The sequence below is a fragment of the Aquila chrysaetos genome, chromosome 23 (assembly GCF_900496995.4).
Source record: "Aquila chrysaetos chrysaetos chromosome 23, bAquChr1.4, whole genome shotgun sequence".
NCBI classification, from domain to species: domain Eukaryota; kingdom Metazoa; phylum Chordata; class Aves; order Accipitriformes; family Accipitridae; genus Aquila; species Aquila chrysaetos.
In genome coordinates this window covers 10,385,338-10,409,720 of record NC_044026.1, presented here as the reverse complement: position 1 = coordinate 10,409,720, position 24,383 = coordinate 10,385,338, and the positions used below count along the sequence as shown (strand labels likewise).

Here is a 24,383-nt window from a genome sequence, read left to right as displayed (position 1 = left end):
ATGCACTGTGTCATTTAAATGCAATTATGCTGATTTCTAGTAGAATTTTTAGTAATATTTTAGAGTTAACATGAAAATATTAACCATTTGACCAGATATTAAATTCATTTTAGAGGAGTGATCATAAAAAAAAGTCAAGACTAAGGGAGTATTTGACCATTATTTAATGAAATGTAATTGTAAACTTGTATCAACTAATGTAGACAGGAGGGCCTGAATGGAATAAGGCTTGCTACTGAACAGATCTTTTCCTTTAAGAAACTATTAATTTGACACGTATTGTTAGGGCTTGTCTTCTACATTGTAGACTTTTCTGCAGTCACTGATGTTTTATTGTTTGGTTTCATAGCAGCTGGTATTGAGGGTTGTGTTGGCTGGTTTGCTGTGCTTAGGAACATAAAATAGAAGCTAAAAATAGAGGGAGCAAATCTGTTGGTTTTGAATTTATGGCTGTTTTTAAATTGCTGCTGTCTTTGAACATAAGCCTTTCTAATAATTAGGCTTTTAAAGGTTTTACAGTATCTTGTTGCAGCTTTTGTTAATTATTATTTGTTTTGGCTAGGTTGTTTCTTCAGAAGACGCTGTGACACCTTCTGCTGTAACTCCCTCAGCTGCTGCTGCCTCTTCCCGTCCTTTCATTCCAGTCACAGATGATCCTGGAGCTGCCAGTATCATTGCAGAAACCATGACAAAAACCAAAGAAGTAATGTTGTCAATACCTTCTTTAAAACTTAAGTTCTTACCATGCTTTTATCAAGCAGTTTTGCTTCTTTTGTGCTTTTAAAGTTACTCTATAAATGACTGCGTTTTTTAAATCTATCCAAAGACAGAGGGATATTTTTTTTTTTCTCCAATGTTAAAGGAGGTTAGTTTTAGGAAAGCTTTTTCACTTGAGAAATGGGTTTAACAGTAGGTTAATTTTGGGGCCATATCATCCCAGATTTACGAATTGTTTTAACCTTCCTTTAAACTTCTTCAGACAAGTTAACTTGTTCAGATTCAGTGAAATACTTCTTTAATCTTCACTTTCTAAATATTTCTGCAATTTGTTTTATAGGACGTAGAAAGTCAAAGTAAAGTATCTGGCCCAGAACCGCAGTACTTGGATGAGTTTACTAGTCTCTTAGTACCAGATGACACACGTGTCATGGTTGATCTGCTAAAGCTTGCTGTGTCCAACCGAGCAGGTGAAAAGGGAAGAGATGTTCTTTCAGCTGTGCTGTCTGGTATGGGAACAGCTTACCCACAGGTCAGGTTTTGATTCTGTTGCATTTTAACCATGTCCTTTTTATTAGTAGCTTACTAGAATATTTTCTTTGTATTTTTCTTATATTGAAGTGCAATTCAGCATACTGAGAAACTTAATAAACATGAAAATTTGAGTTGAACTTAAATGCATGTTAACGTTAATTATTTTAATGGAAATATCACACGAATATATGCATGTGCTACAAATGCCAGTAATAGACTATTTCCTCGATTAGACATTAAAATAGAATTAATGAATAGAAGCTTAAGGAACTGTATTTATGTATTGGACAAGTGGCTGTGGTTATTGGAATGAAGCTGAATTAACCACGCTCTAGTTCCTGGATCTGCAGAATGTTAGTTTAAAAACTTCCATGTTGGTTTTGTTTTGCATCTGAGTTTATTTCTCAAATTGATGCAGTCATTATTGCTAGCTAAAAATGTTGTTAATATATTATTAACAATATAGAAATTCTTTTTAAGATTTACATTTGATGCATTGAAGTTTCTAGCTATTTACAAAGTATCCATGGGTGTGGGTTTTTTGGGACAACTGACAAACAGAATTAATAAATGCTGTAATAGTGGATACCAGCAGCTATATGAAAGAATGTTACAAATCATAAATTATGTATAGAATATCTGCCTACAGTAATGAACTGAAAGTTGTTTAATGTTTCTTGTAGCTTTATCCTTCAAAATTTTTTTTTTTTTCTAATGACTAACAATGCATTTCTTTTAAGATGCTCATATGATGTAGTTAATTTATGGCTTTGCACTGCTTAGAGTGCTTTGAAACATCAGAAGTGATTATGCAAAACTGATTTTTGTGTTCTTTTATTGAACTTGGCTTCACTAACCAAAAAGATGAATAATGACTGCTAAGGAGTGTGCACTGAATTGAGAGAAATTTTATTTATTTATTAATGGTATAAATGACAAGACAGCTTCAGTTTTAAACAATGAAATCTTAAGGTATCTCTGAGTAAACTAGGATTGTGGGAGAGCCTAACTGATGCTTTTCATGTAGAGGCAATTGTGTGGTATTTCTCAAATTGTTACTTTTTTTTTTTTTTCCTCCCCAAATTTTCAATGATCAGCTATGTATACTCATGTTCAGGGTTTGAAATGTAGTTGTCCCTCTCCCACCCCAGTTACATGCATGCTATATATGCACTTATACATTATTTCTGTTTTTTTGCTTCTAGCATTAATAGTGAGTAGCTGAACAACTTTGTGTTTGTGGGTACTTTTTTTGGTTTTGGTTTTTTTGTTGTTGTTGTTGTTTTTTGTTTCTGTGGGTTTGGGTTTTTTAACTTGAAGAGTCAGAATTTTTATTTGAAACTGCTCTTTAAAAATGAGTACTATTGGAATTTTCTCTCTAAACAGTGTTTTGCAATATTACTTACTGGTTAAATATTTACACCTTTTATTAATCTCTTGGCCTGTGCTTTATGGTTTAGATTTTACAGGTTTTTTTTCTGTAAGGAAAAACAATTATTTCTGTTGTCATGTAGTTACTGGAAACTTATGTTGTTTGGCTTTTAGTTTTAGGAATTTTTCTAGGTTTAACACCACCAAAAGAGTATTTTTGAGTGAATATGATGCTTTATGAATCAGAATTCAGAAAACAATTTATTTATTTATTTTAAATTTAGGAAGAATAGTTGTTGGCTTAGATTTCTTGGACTAATCAAACTTACTTTTCGTAAAGTGTATATTTTTCTTCTCTTAGGTTGCTGATATGTTGTTGGAGCTGTGTGTTACTGAACTAGAAGATGTAGCAACTGATTCACAAAGTGGTCGCCTCTCTTCACAACCAGTTGTGGTAGAAAGCAGCCATCCGTATACAGATGATACATCTTCTAGTGGCACAGTTAAAATACCAGGTATAGAGTTCTTAGAGTTACTAAAATCCAGTTAATTTCAAGACTGCATGCATAAAATTTTTCCTTAGCTTGCAAAAAATGTGTATTGAACTTTTAAAGCCATGTTATGCATCCTGTCATAATAATAGAGTATTTCTTGAAACACTTATATACTGCATGAACATCTTAATCCTGTGAAATACGCTTTTTTGGGTTCATTGCCTGTGGCTGCAGTTGTATATCATTGCTCTTTTCTGTTCAGTTATGAAGCTGAAAAGGACTGAGTCTTTTTCAGGGTCAGTAATTGAACACCTGTCTTCTAGTCTTGGGCATTAGGGAAATACTTTTTTGTTTTAACACTGTCTTTTCATTTAGTGCTTCCTTCAGTATGTTATCTAGTACTTATCAAAAGGTATGGGCAACAAAGAGCTATTTGCCTTAACTGTAAATAGACATTTTTTGTCTGTTGCAACTTGAGTTTGGAATGTTCTGAATATAGTCCTCCGTCTGCTAGCCCCTACTCATCTGAGCTTGCTATGATGTAAGCCTTTCAAAGAGAAGAAATTCCAGACAAATAATATCATTAAACCAAAGGAAGTTATTTTTATTAATGAGTTCTATGGCTTCCAAACAACTATGTTTGATTTCATGTGGATTTATAAAATACTGCATTTGTTCACGGTACTGATTGCTCTGTAGAAATGCGTAAACTCTTTGTTGCTGTTTAGGTGCTGAGGGACTGAGGGTAGAATTTGATCGCCAGTGTTCTACAGAGCGGCGTCACGATCCACTCACCATAATGGATGGTGTCAACAGAATTGTTTCCGTCCGATCAGGTTATGCGAACTAGTGCTTTTCAAAAACCTCTTGTGTGATTTACTGTTAAATGCTGAATGAAATGTACCACTGTCTGTGTCTGACTTAATGTGAGGGGTATGCTAATAAAAAAAGAGGAAAAGCTGTGTGAATTGACACTCTGTTTTAAACTAAAAAATATGTGGGATCTAGACACAGACATGTAAGAGTGATCTTGCAACTCTGAATATAGAGAATCTCTCAGCAGAGCATGTCATCATGTTCTTCCTAAGAGCAGTTAGAGTGTAAAAATTCAGTGTTTGGCACCCCTGCCAACGTGTGTGAATTTCTGTATAATCAAAGTATATTTTAACAAATTGGAACATAATCGGAAAAGCTTACTTCTTTTGTTAGCTTTTTTTTCTTTTTCAGGTAATACTTGCAGTACTTTAAGCTTTCATACTGTCACGACAAATGCTCTTCTGCTGTCGCATGCCCAAAATAATAGCTAGGTGCTTTCTTTCTGTTTTCTAACCTGGCCTATATATGTGACACTACATGAAATCTTCACATCTTTTTATCCTGTTAAGTCTGATTTCATTTTTGGGTGCTATTAATTTGCAGTAGATTTTAGAGGAATATTTTTAAACTCATCAGATGTTACATTGAACCTACCCATATATGACATCATGTGCAAGGGTCTTGGTGGTTACTGCCTGTGCTTAACATTTCTGAGCAGTCATGATGTGGGCTTTTACTGTTGACCTATTTTTCTCCAGACTGTTTCAGATGCACATGTGTTTCATTACTGAGATATTTCTGATTAGATTCCTGGTTGGAAAAAGCTGTAAAGCTTTATTTAATGTATATGTTATATATTTTTGTGATATGAAAAGGTAATTTGAAAAAAGGACAACGGATTTTAGTAAGATCTCATCATTGTCTTTTGAATGTGGTATTAAAAGTACTGAGGGTATTTGTTAGCAGTGCTAATTGAACTGTTTAAGACTTAAGTTTTATTAATGTAACAATATCATAGTTATGTTCATGTGCTTTGCATAGCTTTTTTTTCTTGAATGAGTTTGTGATGTTTATAATATATAACCGTGGAGGGAAGTTGCTATTGATGAGTGGCTTGCATATTGCCTCAGACAGTATAGATGAATATGTTCATATTACCTGCTGTAACAGGTCGTGAGTGGTCAGATTGGTCTAGTGAATTGCGAATTCCGGGGGATGAACTAAAGTGGAAGTTCATCAGTGATGGCTCTGTGAATGGATGGGGATGGCGATTCACTGTTTACCCTATCATGCCAGCTGCAGGTAAGGTATCATATATGACAGAATGGCAAGAGAGTAGATCTACTTGTCTGATTTTTACAGTTGCATTTATTGCATGATATTTACATGCCAAAGTTCAATGTTCTTTTGCATTCATACTGAGAAAACATTTTCATTCATACTTAGGAAACATTTCAACAAAGTCCTGAGAGGTGCACTTGTACATAGGGAAGAGAGAAAAATATTTCGTAATCACTCTAGTTGGCCTCTTCATCAGTGAAGAGAGGATACTTTTGAGGCATAATAAATCTGAAATTTTTTTTTACTATTATTATTAATGCATCTGTTTTGGAGTTAGGTGAATTATGTCAAGAAACTGCCTCTTCCAATCCCTTCAAAGGGAGGTGGAATGGACCAACTCAGATGCAGACTGGCACTCTAGATTGCTGTGTTTGGTCAGCAGAATCCTGCCTATGTTCTGTTCTTATTTCAGTCTGAGGACAAATCTTCCCCACCTTTTTTTTTTGCTGTTGTTTTTGCTTTTTGTTTCTTGCAGGCCCTAAAGACCTCCTCTCAGATCGTTGCATTCTTTCATGTCCCTCAATGGATTTGGTTACGTGTTTGTTGGATTTTCGCTTAAATTTTGCTTCCAACAGGAGTATAGTTCCTCGTTTGGCAGCTTCTCTTGCAGCTTGTGCTCAACTGAGTGCCTTAGGTAGGTGTAGTCTTAAAATTAAGTCTCTCTGTTTGAAGTTAAAATAATTGTTTTAAGTAATTATGTTCTTTGTGTGCTCATGTTTCCTTAGCTGCTGGCCACAGAATGTGGGCCTTGCAGAGACTACGGAAACTGCTCACAACAGAGTTTGGCCAGTCTATTAACATCAACCGGATTCTAGGTGATAATGATGGAGAAACACGAGCTTTGGTAAGACGGCAGTGGTGCTCTCCTCTTCACATTTTTCACGTTAAGATGTATGTGAAGTGTTAAAATGCTAGCCCTGATGTACAACGTTTTTGTTGTTAATGGCAAAATAGGAAATGTGCAAATGAATAGCCTTCTTGCACAGGTCTGCAAGTCTGTAAAGGTACTGCATTTTAGAAAAAAATGGCTAATTCCAATGCTGTATAGATGTGGTTTTGTATTAGGAAATGGACGGAAGTGATACTTCACATAGCTAACTGTAGTTTGGGGAGTTATTACTGTTTTCTTGTGGTCATCTAAACAATGTACTTTTTGTAATACATACAGTAAGACTAACTTTCTAGTTCTGTGGTTCTCTAGAGTTTCACAGGGAGTGCTTTAGCTGCTTTGGTCAAAGGTCTTCCAGAAGCTTTGCAGCGACAGTTTGACTATGAAGACCCCATTGTGAGAGGTGGCAAACAATTGCTCCACAGCCCTTTCTTTAAGGTAATGGAGTACAATCAGTAAAGAATTCATTAGTATAGTTCTGGATTTTTTTTCTGAGACATGGTAAGCTCACCTAGTCCTGTATCTGAAACATTTTCTGACAAAATCAGAATACAACTTTTAAAAGGTGAATCAAATATACAAATAAAGAATAAGGAATATTTAGCTAGGCAGAGGTAGATAGGTCAGAAAAACATCTTGGAAGTACAGTAGACTACACTTTTTGATAAGTGATTTTTGAGTTGTCCTAACAGGAGTGTTGTATATTTCTATTTATTTATTTAAATACTCTGAAGGTTTTATTTACATCTAATTGGAACAAGTAAGCATGTCTTAAAAGGAAGGCTATTCAGTTTGGGACCCTGTACTTCAAAGTAAAAATAAACAAGCTGAGGAAGTCTAGAGAAGAGCAACAAGAATAAAAGGCTAAAAAAGCCTCCCATGTAGTCAAAGTGAAACCAAGAGGACTTACCTATCTTAAGGAAAAGACTTACCTATCTTTAAGGAAAAAAAATCTTAAAATATGTAAAAGTTCATACGGGGAAGAAGTAATCCATTGTTCACAATCTTCATTTGTAGCATTGATTTGAAATTGAATTAAATTGTAAGTGAATTGAAAATTGATTTAATTGTAGGAAGCAGACTTTGTTTAGAAATGGAAGGTAAAAAGTTCAGCACATGGTATTTGGTATATAAAAGTTATTTGAGTGTTTTTCACAGGGGGTTTGTGAAAACTTCTGGATTGGAAGAGGAAATTAGATACATAACCATGTGAGACAGTGTGGGTACACTTGATGCTGCCCTATCAATGAGGGTAATGAAGATGACTCTTAATGTCCCTTGCACTTTACATATCTTTGAGACTGCATTCAGGCCCTACTGGTCTATGAGCTGTTAAACTACATCAAACACATATTACTTTTTATTACACATTTTCATATATCTCTAAAATGTTTTTTGATTGTCTGCAGGTGCTTGTGGCTCTTGCTTGTGATCTGGAGTTGGACACTCTCCCTTGCTGTGCAGAGACACACAAATGGGCCTGGTTCAGGAGATACTGTATGGCATCCAGGGTTGCTGTGGCTCTTGATAAAAGGACACCATTACCTCGCCTTTTCCTTGATGAGGTACTGCAGGAATATTTTAAATGGTTCATGGAACATATGAAAGTGTTTAATTTAAAAAGATACACTGAGTTTCAAGTATTTTATGCTAACTGTGATAGGAGTAACTGATAGTTTGAATAATGTTTAATCCAAAATCTTTTACAGGTAGCAAAGAAAATCCGAGAATTAATGGCAGATAATGAAAGTATGGATGTTCTTCATGAGTGCCATGATGTCTTTAAGAGGGAACAGGATGAGCAGCTTGTCCAGTGGATGAACAGGTTATTTCTTTCAACTGTCATCGGTTTGGCCTTGTGATGCTTCGTTGTTGTACAATGAGAAACTGCATTTTTTTAATGACTTTTTAAAAGCTCTTAACATTTTGTTTGTTTTGTGTTTTCTGCAGACGACCCGATGATTGGACACTTTCAGCTGGAGGCAGCGGAACTATTTATGGTTGGGGTCATAATCACAGAGGACAACTTGGTGGGATTGAAGGGGCAAAAGTCAAAGTCCCAACTCCATGTGAAGCTCTTGCTACCCTTAGACCAGTGCAGTTAATTGGTGGTGAACAGACTCTGTTTGCAGTGACTGCTGATGGGAAAGTAAGGGTACAACAAAAGATTGTTTGTTAGACTCTCTCGAAATATTTCATCCTCAGTCATAATAGTTTTGGCTAAATAAAAAATAATGTGCATAGCACAGATTATTTTTTTTAAATTATTATTACTGGTAGTTTTGTTTTATTTTATTTTATTTTTTTAAAGAAACTGAACTATACCAACTCCGCCAGTGCAGTCTAGGAATTCAGTGTACTATAGCATTAAATGCGTGAAACAAGACATGTATTTTAATTCTCAATTCAAAACTGTGATCAGATCTTGGAAAACAAAGCTGAATACAAGTAATGTCCTCACAGAGTCCCATAAAACAGGACAGACAGTAAAATGTGGTGGTGTTTATGTCTCTCTGGTGGGGAGAGGTGTAATTGGAATCTGAGACTGTTCACAGTTGGCTAAATGTCAACTTACTAGATATTAGATATTGCAGGATCTAATTTGCAGATGCTTAAATCCCGAGTGAAAAGGCATGCCATGCAGAAGTTTAATGTAAGGTGTAGGAGGAAAAAAAAAAAGTAGTTTACAAATTTGAAAAAGTCTTATTTTGATACAGATGGCAGCTTTGTGTTAAGGATGTGATCGAGAATTTTAGGTAGAGATTTTTATAACAGTAACATTCACCTAGTGAGATACTGTAATGATTCCTCAGCAGTCAGTATCATCCTTGTTAACGATTCACAGAAGGGTGAGGGACAGATTAATGGCATTGCTTGACATCATTCTGTTGAGAGAAATTACTTTCAGATAGACAAAAAGAGAGTGAAAAGCAGTACTTAAAACTGTATTTATGGGGTGGAAGGGGAAGAAGCAACTGTGTTTAGGTGTGTATATTTCACAGAAGAAAGAAAACTAGAATAGTGCTGCTTGAAAGACACAGATGACAGATGATTTTGTAATGTTATCATGCAAAGCTATGGTTTCTTGACACTTTTACAAAATCAGCCTTAGCATTTAAAATTAAATCTGTTAAGTCAGTGACAGTTCATATTGACTTGAATGTAGCTGTATTTTCACAAACTTTTCTGAAATTTTAAAAAATATTTCTTGTTTTCCAGAAGAGGGTATAGAGGCATGTAAGAAACTGGTTTTTTCAGGCTTTCCTTTAACTGTATTCTAGTATACATTCATTAAGAATTCTTCTCTACAGCTGTAGTGAATGTTCTTCAAAAGGCAAACAAAATTAAATTTTATTCTTCACTTTAAAGTTGTATGCCACTGGATATGGAGCAGGTGGTAGGCTTGGAATTGGAGGAACAGAGTCAGTATCTACTCCAACTTTACTGGAATCCATTCAACATGTGTTTATAAAGAAAGTTGCAGTGAACTCAGGAGGAAAGCACTGTTTGGCATTGTCTTCTGAGGGAGAAGTTTATTCTTGGGGTGAAGCAGAAGATGGTAAACTTGGTCATGGAAATCGCAGGTAAGTAATACTTTGAAATGTTATTTTTAAAAACTATTAATGGATACTTATTATAGTTGCTATGTATTTGAAATGTTGTATGAGTACTGCCTATATGTAGAAGTCAGTGTTAAGTAGTGATGTCGAAATGTACGTTTTTAAATTGGAGAACTACAAAATATTGTTCAGATAAACAGTTACTCTGATTTCTGTAATTAGATATTGTGTTCCAACATATCTGTGGATGTTAAAGCCCAGTGGATTTCCTTTGGGATCTGTCTTGTAGGTATGTGGAACTTCAAGGCACTTTAGGGAGCAAAACTGCCATTGTGCTTCTGATCTCCACGTGCATTGTTGCCTACGTTAAAGGAGAAGTTCTGTTGTGTTAGAGATAACAATGGTCTGATCCAAAAAGCAAAAGGAATGCTGAAGTCCATGGGGGAAAACAGTGCATTTTATGCTAGAAATTTTGATAATGTATCTTAAATTGGACTGATTTTCCAGAGTAAATGCTTAGCTTTGGATTTTAATGGAAGTGGCTTTGTAGTTTCAGCTTACCTGTAATGCTGTAGTATAATATATGGTAAAATACTTCTAGCTTTTATAGGCATCTAAAAATATTTCTGAATGACTAATTAAACATAAATCTTTAGGATATTAAACTGGAGGAAAAGCAAATACTCAGTTATTTTAGGTGTCCTTGTACTCATTTTAAAAACCTCTCTCAATAAGTTGGTGAACCTGAATGGTTTAAAAGTTTTGTAAAGACAAGTATTTTCATTTCAGCCCTTGTGATCGTCCTCGTGTAATTGAATCTCTGAGAGGTATAGAAGTGGTTGACATTGCTGCTGGGGGAGCACACAGCGCATGTATTACAGCTGCAGGAGACCTTTTTACATGGGGGAAGGGAAGATACGGACGCCTTGGGCATGGAGATAGTGAGGACCAACTGAAACCTAAACTGGTAAGAAACCTTCGGAGTTCTATGCAGACTTAGTCCAGTTCTTACCTTCTGATTCGTAACTTTTTGCATTTCTGCATATAAAGAACAAAAGGGCAAAATGATGGCATGTATTTGTAAGAAACGAACAGTTGCTTCAGAAAACAGGAATGGATTGGAAGAATAAAGTGAAAGTGGAGCTGCAAAACTTCTCTAGACGTCACTAAACAGCTTATAAGGATTTTGTTTTAGAGAAGTCTTAAAGAAAACCCTGAATCCCCCAGTAAGTAAATTCCCCCCCTTCACAGGAGTAGTTTGCACTGAAAGTAACAAGTGAGCTCCTTGTCTACTGGGTCCCCTCATTGTTTACTTCCTGGAAAATATACCAGTGATAATAGTGATAGCCACTTGGTCACTTGCAAACTGCTTTTTTTTCCTGATGTAATAATTACACTCTTAATTCTCATGATTGAATACTGAGATGTTACTGAAGTATATACTAAGTTAATAAGAATTTAACCTAAGTACTTATGTAGCATTTAATTGCTATTTGCTAAAGAAATTTGAGTTAAGCAGTTATTCACGAAGAAGATAGCTGTTTCCATTTGATTCTTAAGTGGTAAATTTGAGAACTTGGACAGTATGCAATGTAGGAAGAATGAGTATACTGATTAGCTGACGAGTTGTAATTCAGACCATTGTACTCCTGTGAACTAGACTGTAAGAGTTTAAGTTAGAGTAGTGGTATTGAGAAAACTGCCCTGCCTTTGAAATGAGAGTTCATTTTGCTATCTGTGTTCTGTTGCTGAAAATACAGCAAAAGGTAAGATTATATTAGTTGAATCAAACTGAATGTTTGTTACTTTTATTCAGAGCTCTGTGCATGTGTTTCTGTTCATGCAAGCATTAACTTTTTTTCAGTGCTTGAATTTGTGGGACAAAGTATCATACATTCTTAGTCCACTTTGGGACCTTATCACCTGTATCCAGATGTTCTCATTTCCCTGCCCCCCAAAAAACAAGGTCTGCCCACCTATCCTATATATCTTTATACACCTTTTCCCCTTACATGTTCTCGGTTAGTATGAAAATAGATAATCTGTAGATGAGTTGAAGTATGTGAAGTTCTATGCTGCTTTGGATGATGGATTGTGCTACCTACAATCTATTTCAAGTAGGGCGAGGATGGGGAGGTTGTGATATGTATGGGGGTCACCATCCTTTTTACTTTGTGACTCCAAATCCCACACTTCATCACTAGATGGCAGCATTTCAAAAGATGTTGATTAAATTCAGATTATGATGCAAGTGCTAGAAAACTGTATAAACTATGAAAGAGTATTTGAAAATAAGACTTTGTTTTTTTCTTACTGAATGCAATACTCATCCAGAGAGCCTGAAATTATTTCAACAGAATATAGTCTTTGATAACCTTACGTGTTTTGTTTGAATTGTTTTCCCTGACTTTTTAGGTCAAAAAAATTGAACTAGTTCACCAATTAAAAAGAATAATCCAGTATTTTAAATACATAGTTAGTTTTCATTTTGCTGGTTTGAAAAGAGCAAAGCCCTTTGAGTTGCCTTTATTTGCTTGTTCTTGTGGTGTTTCTGACTTGTAGTTCCAGTGAAGCACCTCTCCAAGTATGGTGTGTCATCTTTTCTGAAACTAAATGACTGAGTCTTTTACTGTGAACAAAAATGGGTTATTTCTTTACAGGTGGAAGCTCTCCAGGGCTACCGTGTGATTGACATAGCCTGTGGCAGTGGAGATGCACAGACATTGTGCCTGACTGATGATGATACAGTCTGGTCCTGGGGTGATGGAGATTATGGAAAACTTGGGAGAGGAGGCAGTGATGGCTGTAAAGTACCAATGAAGGTATTTGAATTAAATTTTGTCATTGTTTTAGAAACCATAAGGTTGATGGAGAACGCTGAAGACAGATTTGCCAATAAGTGCAAACTTCCACCCATCCTGGGACATCGGGATTCTTCTGATTGTTGTTAAGAACAAACTCTGTAGGCCTTTAAATTTTGTGCTGACTGTTAAAGTTGCACTTGAAGGTTTTTTTCTTTGGAGAACATTGCTGGTTCCAGCAATATTTGTCATTTTAATTTTGGTTCCTGTCAAAACGTTATATTTTGCAAGAAATCTTCGTATTTCCTTGTGTTAATAAATTTCCATAGTACTGCTTAAGTCATAACTTCATTCCAGAAAGGGGTATTGATTAAAAAGTAATCTTACTTTATATTAAACCTTTCATGTGAATGCATCGTTGACTTGGAATTTCTTCATATGTTACAAATGAAATCCATGTAGCCATCTAATTTGAATTCCAGCACTTGTTATGAAGATGAACGTTGTTTGTGTTTGAAAAACGTATGTGAGTGTCACTGTGTATACCTATGCACAGTGGATTTTAGATTCTTAGTCCAGAATCACACTTTATTACCTGGATACAGGTGTCCCCATTCTGTTTCCAAATGGACAAAGTCTACCAGCCTGTCCCAAGTAACAGGTTTTTATTGCATGATGTAACATAGAATTATAGAATCATTTAGGTTGGAAAAGACCTTTAAGGTCATCGAGTCCAACCATCAACCATGCCCACTAAACCATGTCCTGAAGTGCCTTGTCTATGTGTTTTTTGAATACCTCCAGGGATGGTGACTCAACCATTTCCGTGGGCAGCCTGTTCCAATGCTTGACAACCCTTTCGGTGAAGAAATTCTTCCTAATATCCAATCTAAATCTCCCTTGCCGCAACTTGAGGCCGTTTCCTCTCGTCCTGTCTCCAGCCACCTGACAGGAGGGACCAGCACCCACCTCGCCACAACCCCCCCTCAGGTAGTTGTAGGGAGCGATGAGGTCTCCCCTCAGCCTCCTCTTCTCCAGACCAACCAGCCCCAGCTCCCTCAGCCGCTCCTCATCAGACTTGTGCTCCAGGCCCCTCACCAGCTCGGTTGCCCTTCTCTGGACACGCTCCAGCACCTCCATGTCTGTCCTGTGGCGAGGGGCCCAAAACTGAACACAGGACTCGAGGTGCGGCCTCACCAGTGCCCAGTACAGGGGACGATCACCTCCCTGCTCCTGCTGGCCACACCATTTCTGATACGGGCCAGGATGCCGTTGGCCTTCTTGGCCACCTGGGCACACTGCTGGCTCATACTCAGCCAGCTGTCGACCAGCACCCCCAGGTCTCTCTCTGCCGGGCAGCTTTCCAGCCCCTCTTCCCCAAGCCTGTAGCGCTGCGTGGGGTTGTCGTGACCCAAGTGCAGGACGCGGCACTTGGCCTTGTTGAACCTCGTACAATTGGCCTCGTCCCATCGATCCAGCCTGTCCAGATCCCTCTGTAGAGCCTGCCTACCCTCGAGCAGATCAACACTCCCTCCCAACTTGGTGTCATCTGCAAACTTACTGAGGGTGCACTCGATCCCCTCATCCAGATCATTGATAAAGATATTAAAGAGAACTGGCCCCAGCACTGAGCCCTGGGGAACACCACTTGTGACCGGCCACCAACTGGAGTTAACTCCATTCACCACAACTCTCTGGGCTCGTCCATCCAGCCAGTTTTTTACCCAGCGAAGAGTACACCTGTCTAAGCCATGAGCCGCCAGCTTCTCAAGGAGTATGCTGTGAGAGACAGTGTCAGAGGCCTTGCTGAAGTCCAGGTAGAAACATCCACAGCCTTTCCTTCATCCACTAGGCGGGTCACCTGGTCATAGAAGGAGATCAGGTTGGTCAAGCCCGACCTGCCTTTCATGAACCCATGGTGACTGGGCCTGATCCCCTGGTTGTCCTGCACATGCCATGTGAGCGCTCTCAAGACAAACTGTTCCATAATCTTTCCCGGTAGCGAGGTCAAGCTGACAGGCCTGTAGTTCCCCAGATCCTCCTTCTGACCCTTATTGTAAATGGGCGTCACATTGGCAAGCCTCCAGTCGTCTGGGACCTCCCCCATTGGACAGGATCGCTGATAAATGATGGAGAGTGGCTTGGCAAGCACCTCCGCCAGCTCCCTCAGTACTCATGGATGGATCCCATCTGTTCCCATAGATTCATGAGTGTCCGGATGGCGTAGTAGGTCACTAACTATTTCCTCCTAGATTAAGGGGGGTATATTCTGGTCTTTGTCCTTGCCTTCCAGCTCAGGGGCAGAGTACCCTGAGGATAACTGGTCTCACTATTGAAGACTGAGGCAAAGGCGGCATTAGGTACCTCAGCCTTTTCCTCATCTCTGGTGGCAATGTTCCCTTCTGTATCCATTAAAGGATAGATATTCTCCTTGGGATTCTTTTTCCTGTTAACATATTTGTAAAAACATTTTTTGTTGTTCCCTACAATAGCGGCTAGATTGAGTTCTAGCTGAGCTTTTGCCTTTCTAATTTTCTCTCTGCATGACCTAACAAGATCCCTGTACTCCTCCTGAGTTGCCTGCCCTTTCTTCCAGAGATGATAAACTCCCCTTTTTTTTCTTGAGTCCTAGCAAAAGATCCCTGTTCAGCCAGGCCCTTTTGTCTTCCTTGATGGTTCGTCTTGCGGCGCATGGGAATAGCCTGGTCCTGAGCCATTAAGATTTCCTTTTCGAAGCATGTCCATCCTTCCTGGACCCCTTTGCCCTTCAGGACTGTCTCCCAAGGGCCTCTTTCAACCAGTGTCTTGAAAAGGCCAAAGTTTGCCCTCCAGAAGTCCATAGTGGTGGTTTTGCTGACCACCTTCCTTGCCTCACCAAAAATTGAGAATTCTGTCATTTCATGGTCGCTAAGCCTGAGACAGCCTCCGACCATCACACCTCCCACCAGTCCTTCCCTGTTTGTAAACAGTAGGTCTAGCAAGGCTCCTCCCCTGGTTGGCTCACTCACCAGCTGTGTCAGGAAGATCTCTTCCACACACTCCAGGAACCTCCTAGACTGCTTACTCTCTGGCGTGTTGTATTTCCAGCAGACATCTGGAAAGTTGAAGTCCCCCATGAGAACAAGGGCACACGATTCTGAGACTACTGCCAGCCGCTTGTAGAACAATTCATCCGTCTCTTCAACCTGGTTGGGCGGTCTATAACAGACTCCCAGCACAGTATCTGCCTTGTTGGCCTTCCCTCTCATCCTTACCCATAAGCACTCAACCTTGTCATCACAATCGTGTAGTTCTGTACAATCAAAACCCTCCCTAACATAGAGAGCCACCCCACCACCTCTTCTACCTTGCCTATCCCTTCTGAAGAGCTTATAGCCATCCATTGCAGCACTCCAGTCATGGGAGTCGTCCTACCATGTTTCTGTGATGGTGACTTAAGTCATACCTATCCTGCTGCACGATGGCTTCCAGCTCCTCCTGTTTATTGCCCGTGCTGTGTGCATTGGCATAGATGCACTTGAGCCGAGCTATCCAATCCACCCCCAACATTGGCGTGCTGCCCCCAGGCTCATCTCTGGTGCGCCTAGGTTTATCCCCTTCCCCCTTCAAACCTAGTTTAAAGCCCTCTCTGAGCCCCACCATCTCATGAGCGAGGATCCTTTTCCCCCTTTGAGATAGCTGACCCCATCTGTTGCCAGCAAGCCTGGTGCCGTGTAAACCTCCCCATAATCAAAAACCCCAAAATTCCACTGATGTTTCATCAATCATCAGTCCCGTAGGATTGATGCTGAAATGGCATAAAGACCTACACAGAATAAATAGGAAGAGTGTATTGGAGGTTTAAATATTTTTACTATGTCGGCAGAATCACATCCATGTCATACAAGCTGGGGATGATTAATGTTGAGTATTTGGAGACAGAGCCTTACCATTTCTACGAAGGGGCAATTGCTGAGTAACTATTGGTAAAACATACTAGAGATGATCTTCAACAGTTTGCCAAATCTGAGCTTCTTTTTAAAGTTTAAGTAGTAAATGGTAGAAAGATAAAAGGAGTAGAATTCTGCTAAATGATCTACATACACATTTTAATTTATAAATATACTTAAAGACACTTACACACTTGCACATTATATTTTACTTAAGACAGTGCAGTCTATGAAGCTATAGTCTCCTTAATTAATTTCAATTTCATTTGATACTATTTTCCTAGATTGATTCCCTCACAGGCCTTGGAGTGGTTAAAGTAGAATGTGGATCACAATTTTCTGTGGCTCTTACCAAATCTGGAGCAGTATATACGTGGTAAGTATTTTATATTAGTTATTTTGACAGTGTTAGATGTAACCTTGTCTGCAACAGGTGTTATACTGCCTTCACTGTTTTGATTCTATGCCTCCACCCCCAAAAATCCCCCCCAAACCCAAACATTTTTGAGTTCCTCTGTCTTGATTAGTAATAAAATCTACCACTTTGGGGAACATTTTGTAGTGCTATTTGAATGAAAAATCAAAGCATTTTGTTTTGGAGACCTAAGCACAGAGTTGTCATTCCAGGTATTGACCACTGCAAGGTGCAGGAGTTCCAAGGAGGTCAGTAGAAGTATAAGCCTGAAGTGTCGTGCAGGGTGGAAGTTGATAGCATAAATAACTCTCATATATTATCAAAATTGTGTCTAGCTTGTGGGGGCTGTAGTCTGAGAATTTGATTTTAGTTCATTGTTTTAATCTTTCTATGCCATTCCAAGTTTTGTAGTTTAAATTACTAAACTTAAGTGTTTAAAAAGACTAAGCGAAATACCTTCCCAACATCATTCTGCCCGCTTGTGTGCATGGCATCAGAGATATCCTTAAACTGTACAAAGTTCCAGTCTCTGAGGTCAGTAAACATACTGTTTTTGCAGATGAATGCTTCTAATACTTGACCCTTTTGAAAGGAAAAAAACCCAAACAATCCCCTGCAAAAGGGGTAAAAGGACCTGCACAGAATGAGTAGGAACAGCATATTGGAGGTTTAAGATTTTTTACTATATCAGCAGAATCACATCCATGTTATACGAGCTAAGGATGATTAATGTTGAATATTTGGAGAACATTTTGGTATTGAACTGTTTATAAATATATCTACAGATCAAATACCAGACACAGTCTGTCGTTCTGTTTTTTTCCACAATTAAAACACAGTTTTGAAATGTTTTACCTTCTCTGTGCAGGGGCAAAGGAGATTATCATCGGTTAGGCCATGGATCTGATGACCATGTTAGAAGACCACGACAAGTGCAGGGACTACAAGGAAAGAAAGTCATTGCAATTGCTACTGGGTCTTTGCACTGTGTTTGCTGCACTGAAGATGGTATAAAAATAAAATAATTTACTTAGTTCTCAGTACTGAATTTGAAAAAAATGAAACTTTTATTTTTCAGTCAGCTGTTGGTAGGTTGTCCTTGCTAAAAACGCTGGTCCTCTATGTGCATGAACGTATTTTGTGTTTGCAGGTGTAGCATATTTCTTTAGCAGAAAGCATGTCATTGATTTAAAATGATCACATAAAACCAACTAAAGGTTTTTAATAAATAAAAAATAAAGGGTTTGTTTCATAAATGCTGATGGTCGAAGAAAAATAGAGAGCTCTAAAAGCAATTACAGATTGGTCAAGCAGTAGAATGAATGATTTTGGCTTTCTTTTCAGGGTCTTCTGAGCCTGAGGTGTTTATCTTGCTAAATGAAGCACTGCACAAGCAATGTTGCTTCTTACAGAGCAGGTTGAGATACTGAATATTCTTTGTAGGAGACTCACTCCCACATGTAATTAACAAGTCTGCACAATAACTGAGTGTTTTATAGGTGCTGGTGAAATAGGATATAGCTGCAGAAAATAAATGGTCAGAAACAAGATTGCTATTTTAAAAGTATTTTCCAATTATCTTGCAACAGTAAGCACCCATTTTAATGTCCTCTCTAGTAATACAACCTTTTATAAGATCTTTTCTTTCATCTCATAAAAAATGTTAAGCCTTTTCTAATTCTTTTTTTAATATCAACTTTTTTTGCTATGAAACTATCAAATACAGGCTGTTTCTGGTGTATCTGTTTTTATTCTTCTGCTCCACTGTTTCCTCCTGTTCTGGAACAGAACTTTTAAGTTATACAAACTATGAGGAAATAAATGCATCTTATGCTAGCTGCTCTACATAGACCACGGGCCTAACTCTGTCACTCAAGATTTATCTGCACTAGATAGTGGATTTCAGGATGGTTATCAGTCCTAGAAATCTTGATTACAGTCCAAGGTCTCATTCAGTTAAATGATTTATAAACACTAATAATAAAAAAAAAAGGGCAAAAAGCTTCTATCTTAGCTTCAGAACAATTAATTATTTTTACTGGTTTAGGAGAAGTGTATACATGGGGAGATAATGATGAAGGACAGCTTGGAGATGGAACAACTAATGCCATCCAAAGACCACGCTTGGTTGCAGCACTTCAGGGTAAAAAGATCAACAGAGTAGCCTGTGGCTCAGCACATACTTTAGCTTGGTCAACCAGTAAACCTGCTAATGCTGGCAAGCTCCCTACACAGGTAATGTTTTTGGCTTATTGCGTTCAGATTTTGAACATACTTAGTATGCTTATTGCTGGTCTTTCAGTAGACGTATTTCCTTTCTAAATCCCTGCATAAGCTCAGTGTGCTTTGATTTGGCTTTGAGTTTGAGCCAGTTACTTTGTTGTACTTCCATACTTCCAAAGAAGGATTCCAGTTTTCTGAGGTGAGAAAGCCTCTTCATTCAGTTGTTAATCCAATGCAGAACAGTAGCTCAGTTTGCAAATTGGCAAGAATTTTAATTCTGTATTGAGCTATGAAAATCTTATGCCTTCCAAAGGAGTTCTTCATTGCTTGCTTTACATTGAGAAGGTTGTTTTTTGAATATACTGTCTTTCAGCTATAATGACTGGGTGTAGTGATGATAGGATGTAAAATGTGTCTGTTTATGGATAAAGAGAATTGTAAAATATGGAATAGCAAGAATAGTCTACTGTCATGTTTCTAATACTTCTTTCAGTTTAGATGGATACTATTAGTATCTTTTATAAACAACTGAACTCCGTGTATTAAGTTTTGAGAGTGTGAATAAGCAAATATCTGAATTTCTAATACAGATTTACCTACAATCTTATAAATTGTTGTTCTGTTTAATAAAATAAAATATATAATAATTCTTAATTACATTCAGATATTGTTGCCTTATCATAGGTTCCTATGGAGTACAATCATCTTCAGGAAATTCCCATCATTTCATTGAGAAACAGGCTTCTGCTATTGCATCACATTTCTGAACTCTTCTGTCCTTGCATTCCAATGTTTGATCTTGAAGGAAGACTTGATGAAACTGGCCAAGGACCCTCAGTTGGGTTTGACACGTTACGGGGAATACTGATATCACAGGGAAAGGTATTTATCAGAATGTTTTTAAGGGAGTGATTTGTAACTGTAAGTGAAATGTACTGTTTAAACTGTTTCTGAAGAAAATAGAACTGTGTATCTCAATTTGTTCTGTAAGTTGTATATCAAATATTTGCATTCTGATTATGCAGACTTCTTTCTTTATGAATGGGTTCTTTTTATTATGTTTTCCTCAGTTCTTCATCATAGTGCTTTTGTGTGTTGATCTTGAAAATAACTTTACACTGTAAATCTTCAGTTTGTAGTATAGTGGAATTCTTCTAGAGTATTCAGTAGATGCTATCCAGGAAAAAAATGTAAGATAGGTATGAGATGGTCATTGTCTGCTTTTTGTATTTCAGTTGTCATGATCAGGTGATATACTAGTTGATCCAAAGCTCTATGCAGGTACAAACTTGTTTTAGACTGGGGTAAAAGTGAAGACAGAAGTTCAATCTCAAATCAGTAAAGAAAGTAGATTTTTGTAGTTGTAAGTAAAATCAGTTATGAGGAAGTCTAGATAATTATAATGCTTCAAGGCTACAACACCTATTCAAAACTTAAGATACTGAAAGCCTTTAAAAGCGTGACTTGCCTTCAGTATGACCATCAGTTTTGGATCTGAATTTTCTCACTGTCATAGTAACTTGTCTAACAAAAAATTATAACCTTATATAAACAGACAAAATCTGCTGGGAGAAAGAGAAACAGTTAGGTTTCCCTCTGCAGTGCTGTTCTATGTCCTTAAATAAGACACATGGCCTGTAACTAGACTCCTTAGCATGTATTGACTCAAGGACTCTTTCTCTAGACTCCAGTAAAATTGTGTAGTAGAGCAATCCAGCAGAATATGTGCAACCACGCATTTTTCATCAAAACCTAAACTGGAAAAAAGGAAACGGAAATCATAGCTATTCTGTTCATGACACTTTTATATGTTAGTGCTATTAATAGGGAGTCTTTAGGTATATGATGTTAAGTATAGGAATGGGTGTGCAGGAGGCACATTCAATGTAATTAAGAGTCTGCAGAACAGTTACAGAAAGGCTTCAGATACAAGATAAAATGTGATATCAGGCATATTTTGTCAAAAGCATTCAACAGAGACACCAGAAGTTGTGAGACCATATTCATATCTAGGCATTTAAGTCAGGCTTACCTTCAGAGATTCTAAAGACTAAAAATCTTGTTAAAGCTTGCTTGTAACTGACAGTGTAAAATTAGATCCAAATATTTAGTGAGAGAACTTCAGATACTTGAATTTGCATGAAAAGTTTGTTTATTTATATTTGTTTATTTATTGCCTTCCATAGCAAGATGATCTCATCTTTGGCTTTTTTCATTGTTTTTCTCTGACATGAATTATTTTCCATATACATATATTATTCCAGTATAAACTAATTTATACCTGCACTCAGCAGCATGTTGGTTGCTTAGTAATAACTGAATCTGGGTGCAGTACAATCTTTGAAGCCATGGTTTTGAGTGATACAGGAGAGACTTTCTTCTTTACTTTTTTAGTATCCTGACTGTTACTAGCTTGAATTGTATTAGCACAAATAACATGATCCTTAACTAACATCTCACAGCTTTATCTTCTGTTGCTTTTATTTATTTTCAGTGTTTCAAAAGTATTTGATACTCGTTCCCATTTCTTCTAAAGAAAGACTCAGGTGTTACGCCTTTTCTAGTGTTTTGTGATGTACTCAGAAGGAAATTGCTGAAGGGTAGTATTGCAGGATCAGTTTCTCTTATTCTGCTGAAGAGTTTTTTTTTTTTTTTTTTTTCCTAATACTAAGTATGGGTTCATCTGTGAAATATGTGCAGCTTTCTTATTTGATTGCAGTTTTGCCACTATTTTAATTTTTTGTGTTTCCCTGTTTTAGGAGGCAGCTTTCAGGAAAGTTGTGCAAGCAACTATGGTGAGAGATCGTCAGCATGGGCCAGTTGTAGAGCTCAACAGAATACAGGTATCTTAAGCTGAAGTTTTGATTTTAGTATCTGTATGTTTAGCCCACGGTGCTATACATTTGCCAAGTCCCTTTGTGTCGGCTGTTTGGTATCTGAGTACTGAAGAGTTGAATTTTTATCAGAGACTCAAACAATGAAGAAGTGAATGCAGCAAGGGCTGCTGATTTTCTTTTTGGTATGTTTTCATCTGCACGGTAGCTGTTTTGGGGGAGGGGGACACTTGCTGAAATATTGAGTGAATGATTTAGACTCTAATGAGCGAAGTATGTCCTGCTTGACAAAGGACTGCTTTTTCAAAACTCACTACATTAGATAATTTAAGAGAGTAGTGATTCTGATGCCTTTCTTACCTTTCCAGATAGTCAGATGAATTATTCAACTGTTGCTTTCATAACAGAACAGGAAGGGAAAAAAAAAAAAGCCCTTGAATATAATTAAAAATCAGGCTGATAAACTCTCATTCTTTACTGGTCATCACATGTGGTCATATTGATTGCAGATCTCTTTGATACAAAAGGGCTTTTTTCCTTATTGACGTTAGAAAATGTAATGTTGTGCCTTAGGCCAGATATGTCTTTTTTTCCGTAGATATTTCTGTAACATAGAATAGTAAAATGTTGTTTTAGTTTAAATGGACTGAAGCCTGGTCTTAGAGTCCTGAGTCTTCTTGCATTTCTTTCCTTTAGTGGTGGTTTTGTTTGGGTTTTTTTTTCTTTTCATATTGTAAAAAGTAAGAAAACCTACTCTTTGTAAGGTTAGAATGGAGAAATTGTGAAAATTTTGACTAATTAGTTTTCTCTTAGTGAAGAAAAGTAGCTGTTGTAGCTGGACTATGTTTCTGCTTCTTTGCCGTTTTCTATGGGGACTTAAAATTTCTTGTGGTAATGTTATGTGATTAAAATGTATTATTTTAGTTATTATTTGGGAAGTTGAAGCTGAAGAGATTGCCAGAGATGTTCTTGTTACTTTTTGTGTAGGTGTGAATTCAGAAATGCCAATAAAGCAGTGCAAGTATTTAACTTTAGGCAGGAAACTAGTGAGTAGGTTTGGGGCTCATTTCCTGGTGTCCTTCTTCTACTGTTGAGTTAATTAAGATAGGCTTTCTCTTGTAGTCCAGTTCGTTACTTCAGTCTGTCTTGAACTCTAGAAAAGAACTGGTGGCTGCAGGGCTTCCCTTCTTTATAGGTTCTGGGAGAAATGAAATATTGCTGTAACACAAGTTTGTCCTAGATTTGGCCAATTTGAAGGCTAAAAAAGACCATGTTCATAATCTGGCCTGATTACACAGTACCAAGTACGGGTCACAATTTCTTAAGTTAGCTTTTGCGGAGAATGAAAATGTGGATTCTTAAACTGTTTGATTCTTTATAATATTTAATTGAAAATTCAAAGCTGCTTTACCTAGTCTCAAACAGCTAATTGTCAATGTTACGAATTTTCATCTTACTTGCAGTTGTGGGTTTAACTGCAGCTAGGCTTTAAGATCCCTTTGCTTTCAGAAGACTCCTCCTACAGTTTATATATTATGTGGTACAGTCAATTCACTTCATCTTCCTTTGTATAAAATAAAAAGATGAGTGCTTAATTTAAAGTTGTTTTCCAGATGCTGACTTGTTTTTTAAAATATTTCCTCAGCTCACCTTGTTGTTCAGTGGTTTCTTTGGAATTACCAGAACTGGACAAAACAGCTGTCTAACTTGCAGTGTAAAAGCAAGCCAAACATCACTCCCTTGTCCTGAGGTCAAGTTTTACATGGACCAGATTCCTTTTAGAGTAGATCACATTCACTTTACATGCTACTTGGCCCTGGATCTTTTCTGTTGGGAGCCTTGTGGTAGAAGGGCATAGTAGTTTTATGTAGTTTTCTTGCTCAAGGTGTGTGAAATACAATGTGATGGCTGTACAGCAACTCACCCAAGTGCCAGCCTGGTAGTTCAGTAGTATAAAATTGAGGGTAGATGTTTTATGCTTTGAGGTGTAGCATGAGGGCAAGCTTGAATGCGCAGAGACAGTTTGGGACACTGTTGGAGGACTACATTATGGCAGAAGAAACCAAACTTGACACAGTTTTATCCATACTACTTTTTGGGAATGGTTGTTTAGTGAAATGTTTCAAAACAGCACCTGGGCCTTGTTCTGGAAGGGTGCAGTAGAAGAAGTCAAAGACTGAGCCAGAAAGTGAACTAACAGCTACATGTCTAGGCAGGGCTCCAGTGCTCAGGTTTACTTACTGACCCTCTTACTAGCAGATCAGACTTAACTAGTATTTAAGTACCAGTGTAGCTCATGTGGTGTCAAATGGACAGTGTGTTACGACCTATAGGCAGACGAATTCACAATGCTGTTAAATCATATCTTTGCCTTTAGATGAAAGAGATTATTACAGTAGTTGAAAGGAATTTCCTCCTTTTAAAAGGGAAACAGATTTCAGTTATTAAGGAGAATGTCT

At 37.6% G+C, this 24,383-nt stretch overlaps 1 protein-coding gene across 11 annotated transcripts in view; it reads left to right on the top strand.

Annotated features, from left to right (window-relative positions):
- The window catches only part of HERC2 (HECT and RLD domain containing E3 ubiquitin protein ligase 2), a 115,507-nt gene that overhangs the window by 79,721 nt on the left and 11,403 nt on the right, over positions 1 to 24,383 (top strand). For 8 of the 11 annotated variants that reach the window (XM_041119563.1, XM_029999308.2, XM_041119562.1 and 5 more), the window contains 19 exons: positions 563 to 703; positions 1,058 to 1,249; positions 2,984 to 3,137; positions 3,845 to 3,952; positions 5,103 to 5,234; positions 5,749 to 5,907; positions 5,999 to 6,117; positions 6,475 to 6,600; positions 7,572 to 7,727; positions 7,872 to 7,987; positions 8,113 to 8,311; positions 9,532 to 9,746; positions 10,512 to 10,689; positions 12,383 to 12,544; positions 16,737 to 16,828; positions 17,736 to 17,875; positions 18,915 to 19,102; positions 19,775 to 19,972; positions 21,850 to 21,933. In XM_041119563.1, the coding sequence (XP_040975497.1) occupies positions 563 to 703; positions 1,058 to 1,249; positions 2,984 to 3,137; positions 3,845 to 3,952; positions 5,103 to 5,234; positions 5,749 to 5,907; positions 5,999 to 6,117; positions 6,475 to 6,600; positions 7,572 to 7,727; positions 7,872 to 7,987; positions 8,113 to 8,311; positions 9,532 to 9,746; positions 10,512 to 10,689; positions 12,383 to 12,544; positions 16,737 to 16,828; positions 17,736 to 17,875; positions 18,915 to 19,102; positions 19,775 to 19,972; positions 21,850 to 21,933 (2,859 nt within the window). Of the gene's footprint in view, positions 1 to 562; positions 704 to 1,057; positions 1,250 to 2,983; positions 3,138 to 3,844; positions 3,953 to 5,102; positions 5,235 to 5,748; positions 5,908 to 5,998; positions 6,118 to 6,474; positions 6,601 to 7,571; positions 7,728 to 7,871; positions 7,988 to 8,112; positions 8,312 to 9,531; positions 9,747 to 10,511; positions 10,690 to 12,382; positions 12,545 to 16,736; positions 16,829 to 17,079; positions 17,116 to 17,735; positions 17,876 to 18,211; positions 18,328 to 18,914; positions 19,103 to 19,774; positions 19,973 to 21,849; positions 21,934 to 24,383 lie in introns of those variants that run through there. The other 3 variants (XR_005931233.1, XR_005931234.1, XM_041119569.1) reach the window with 3 other exon arrangements.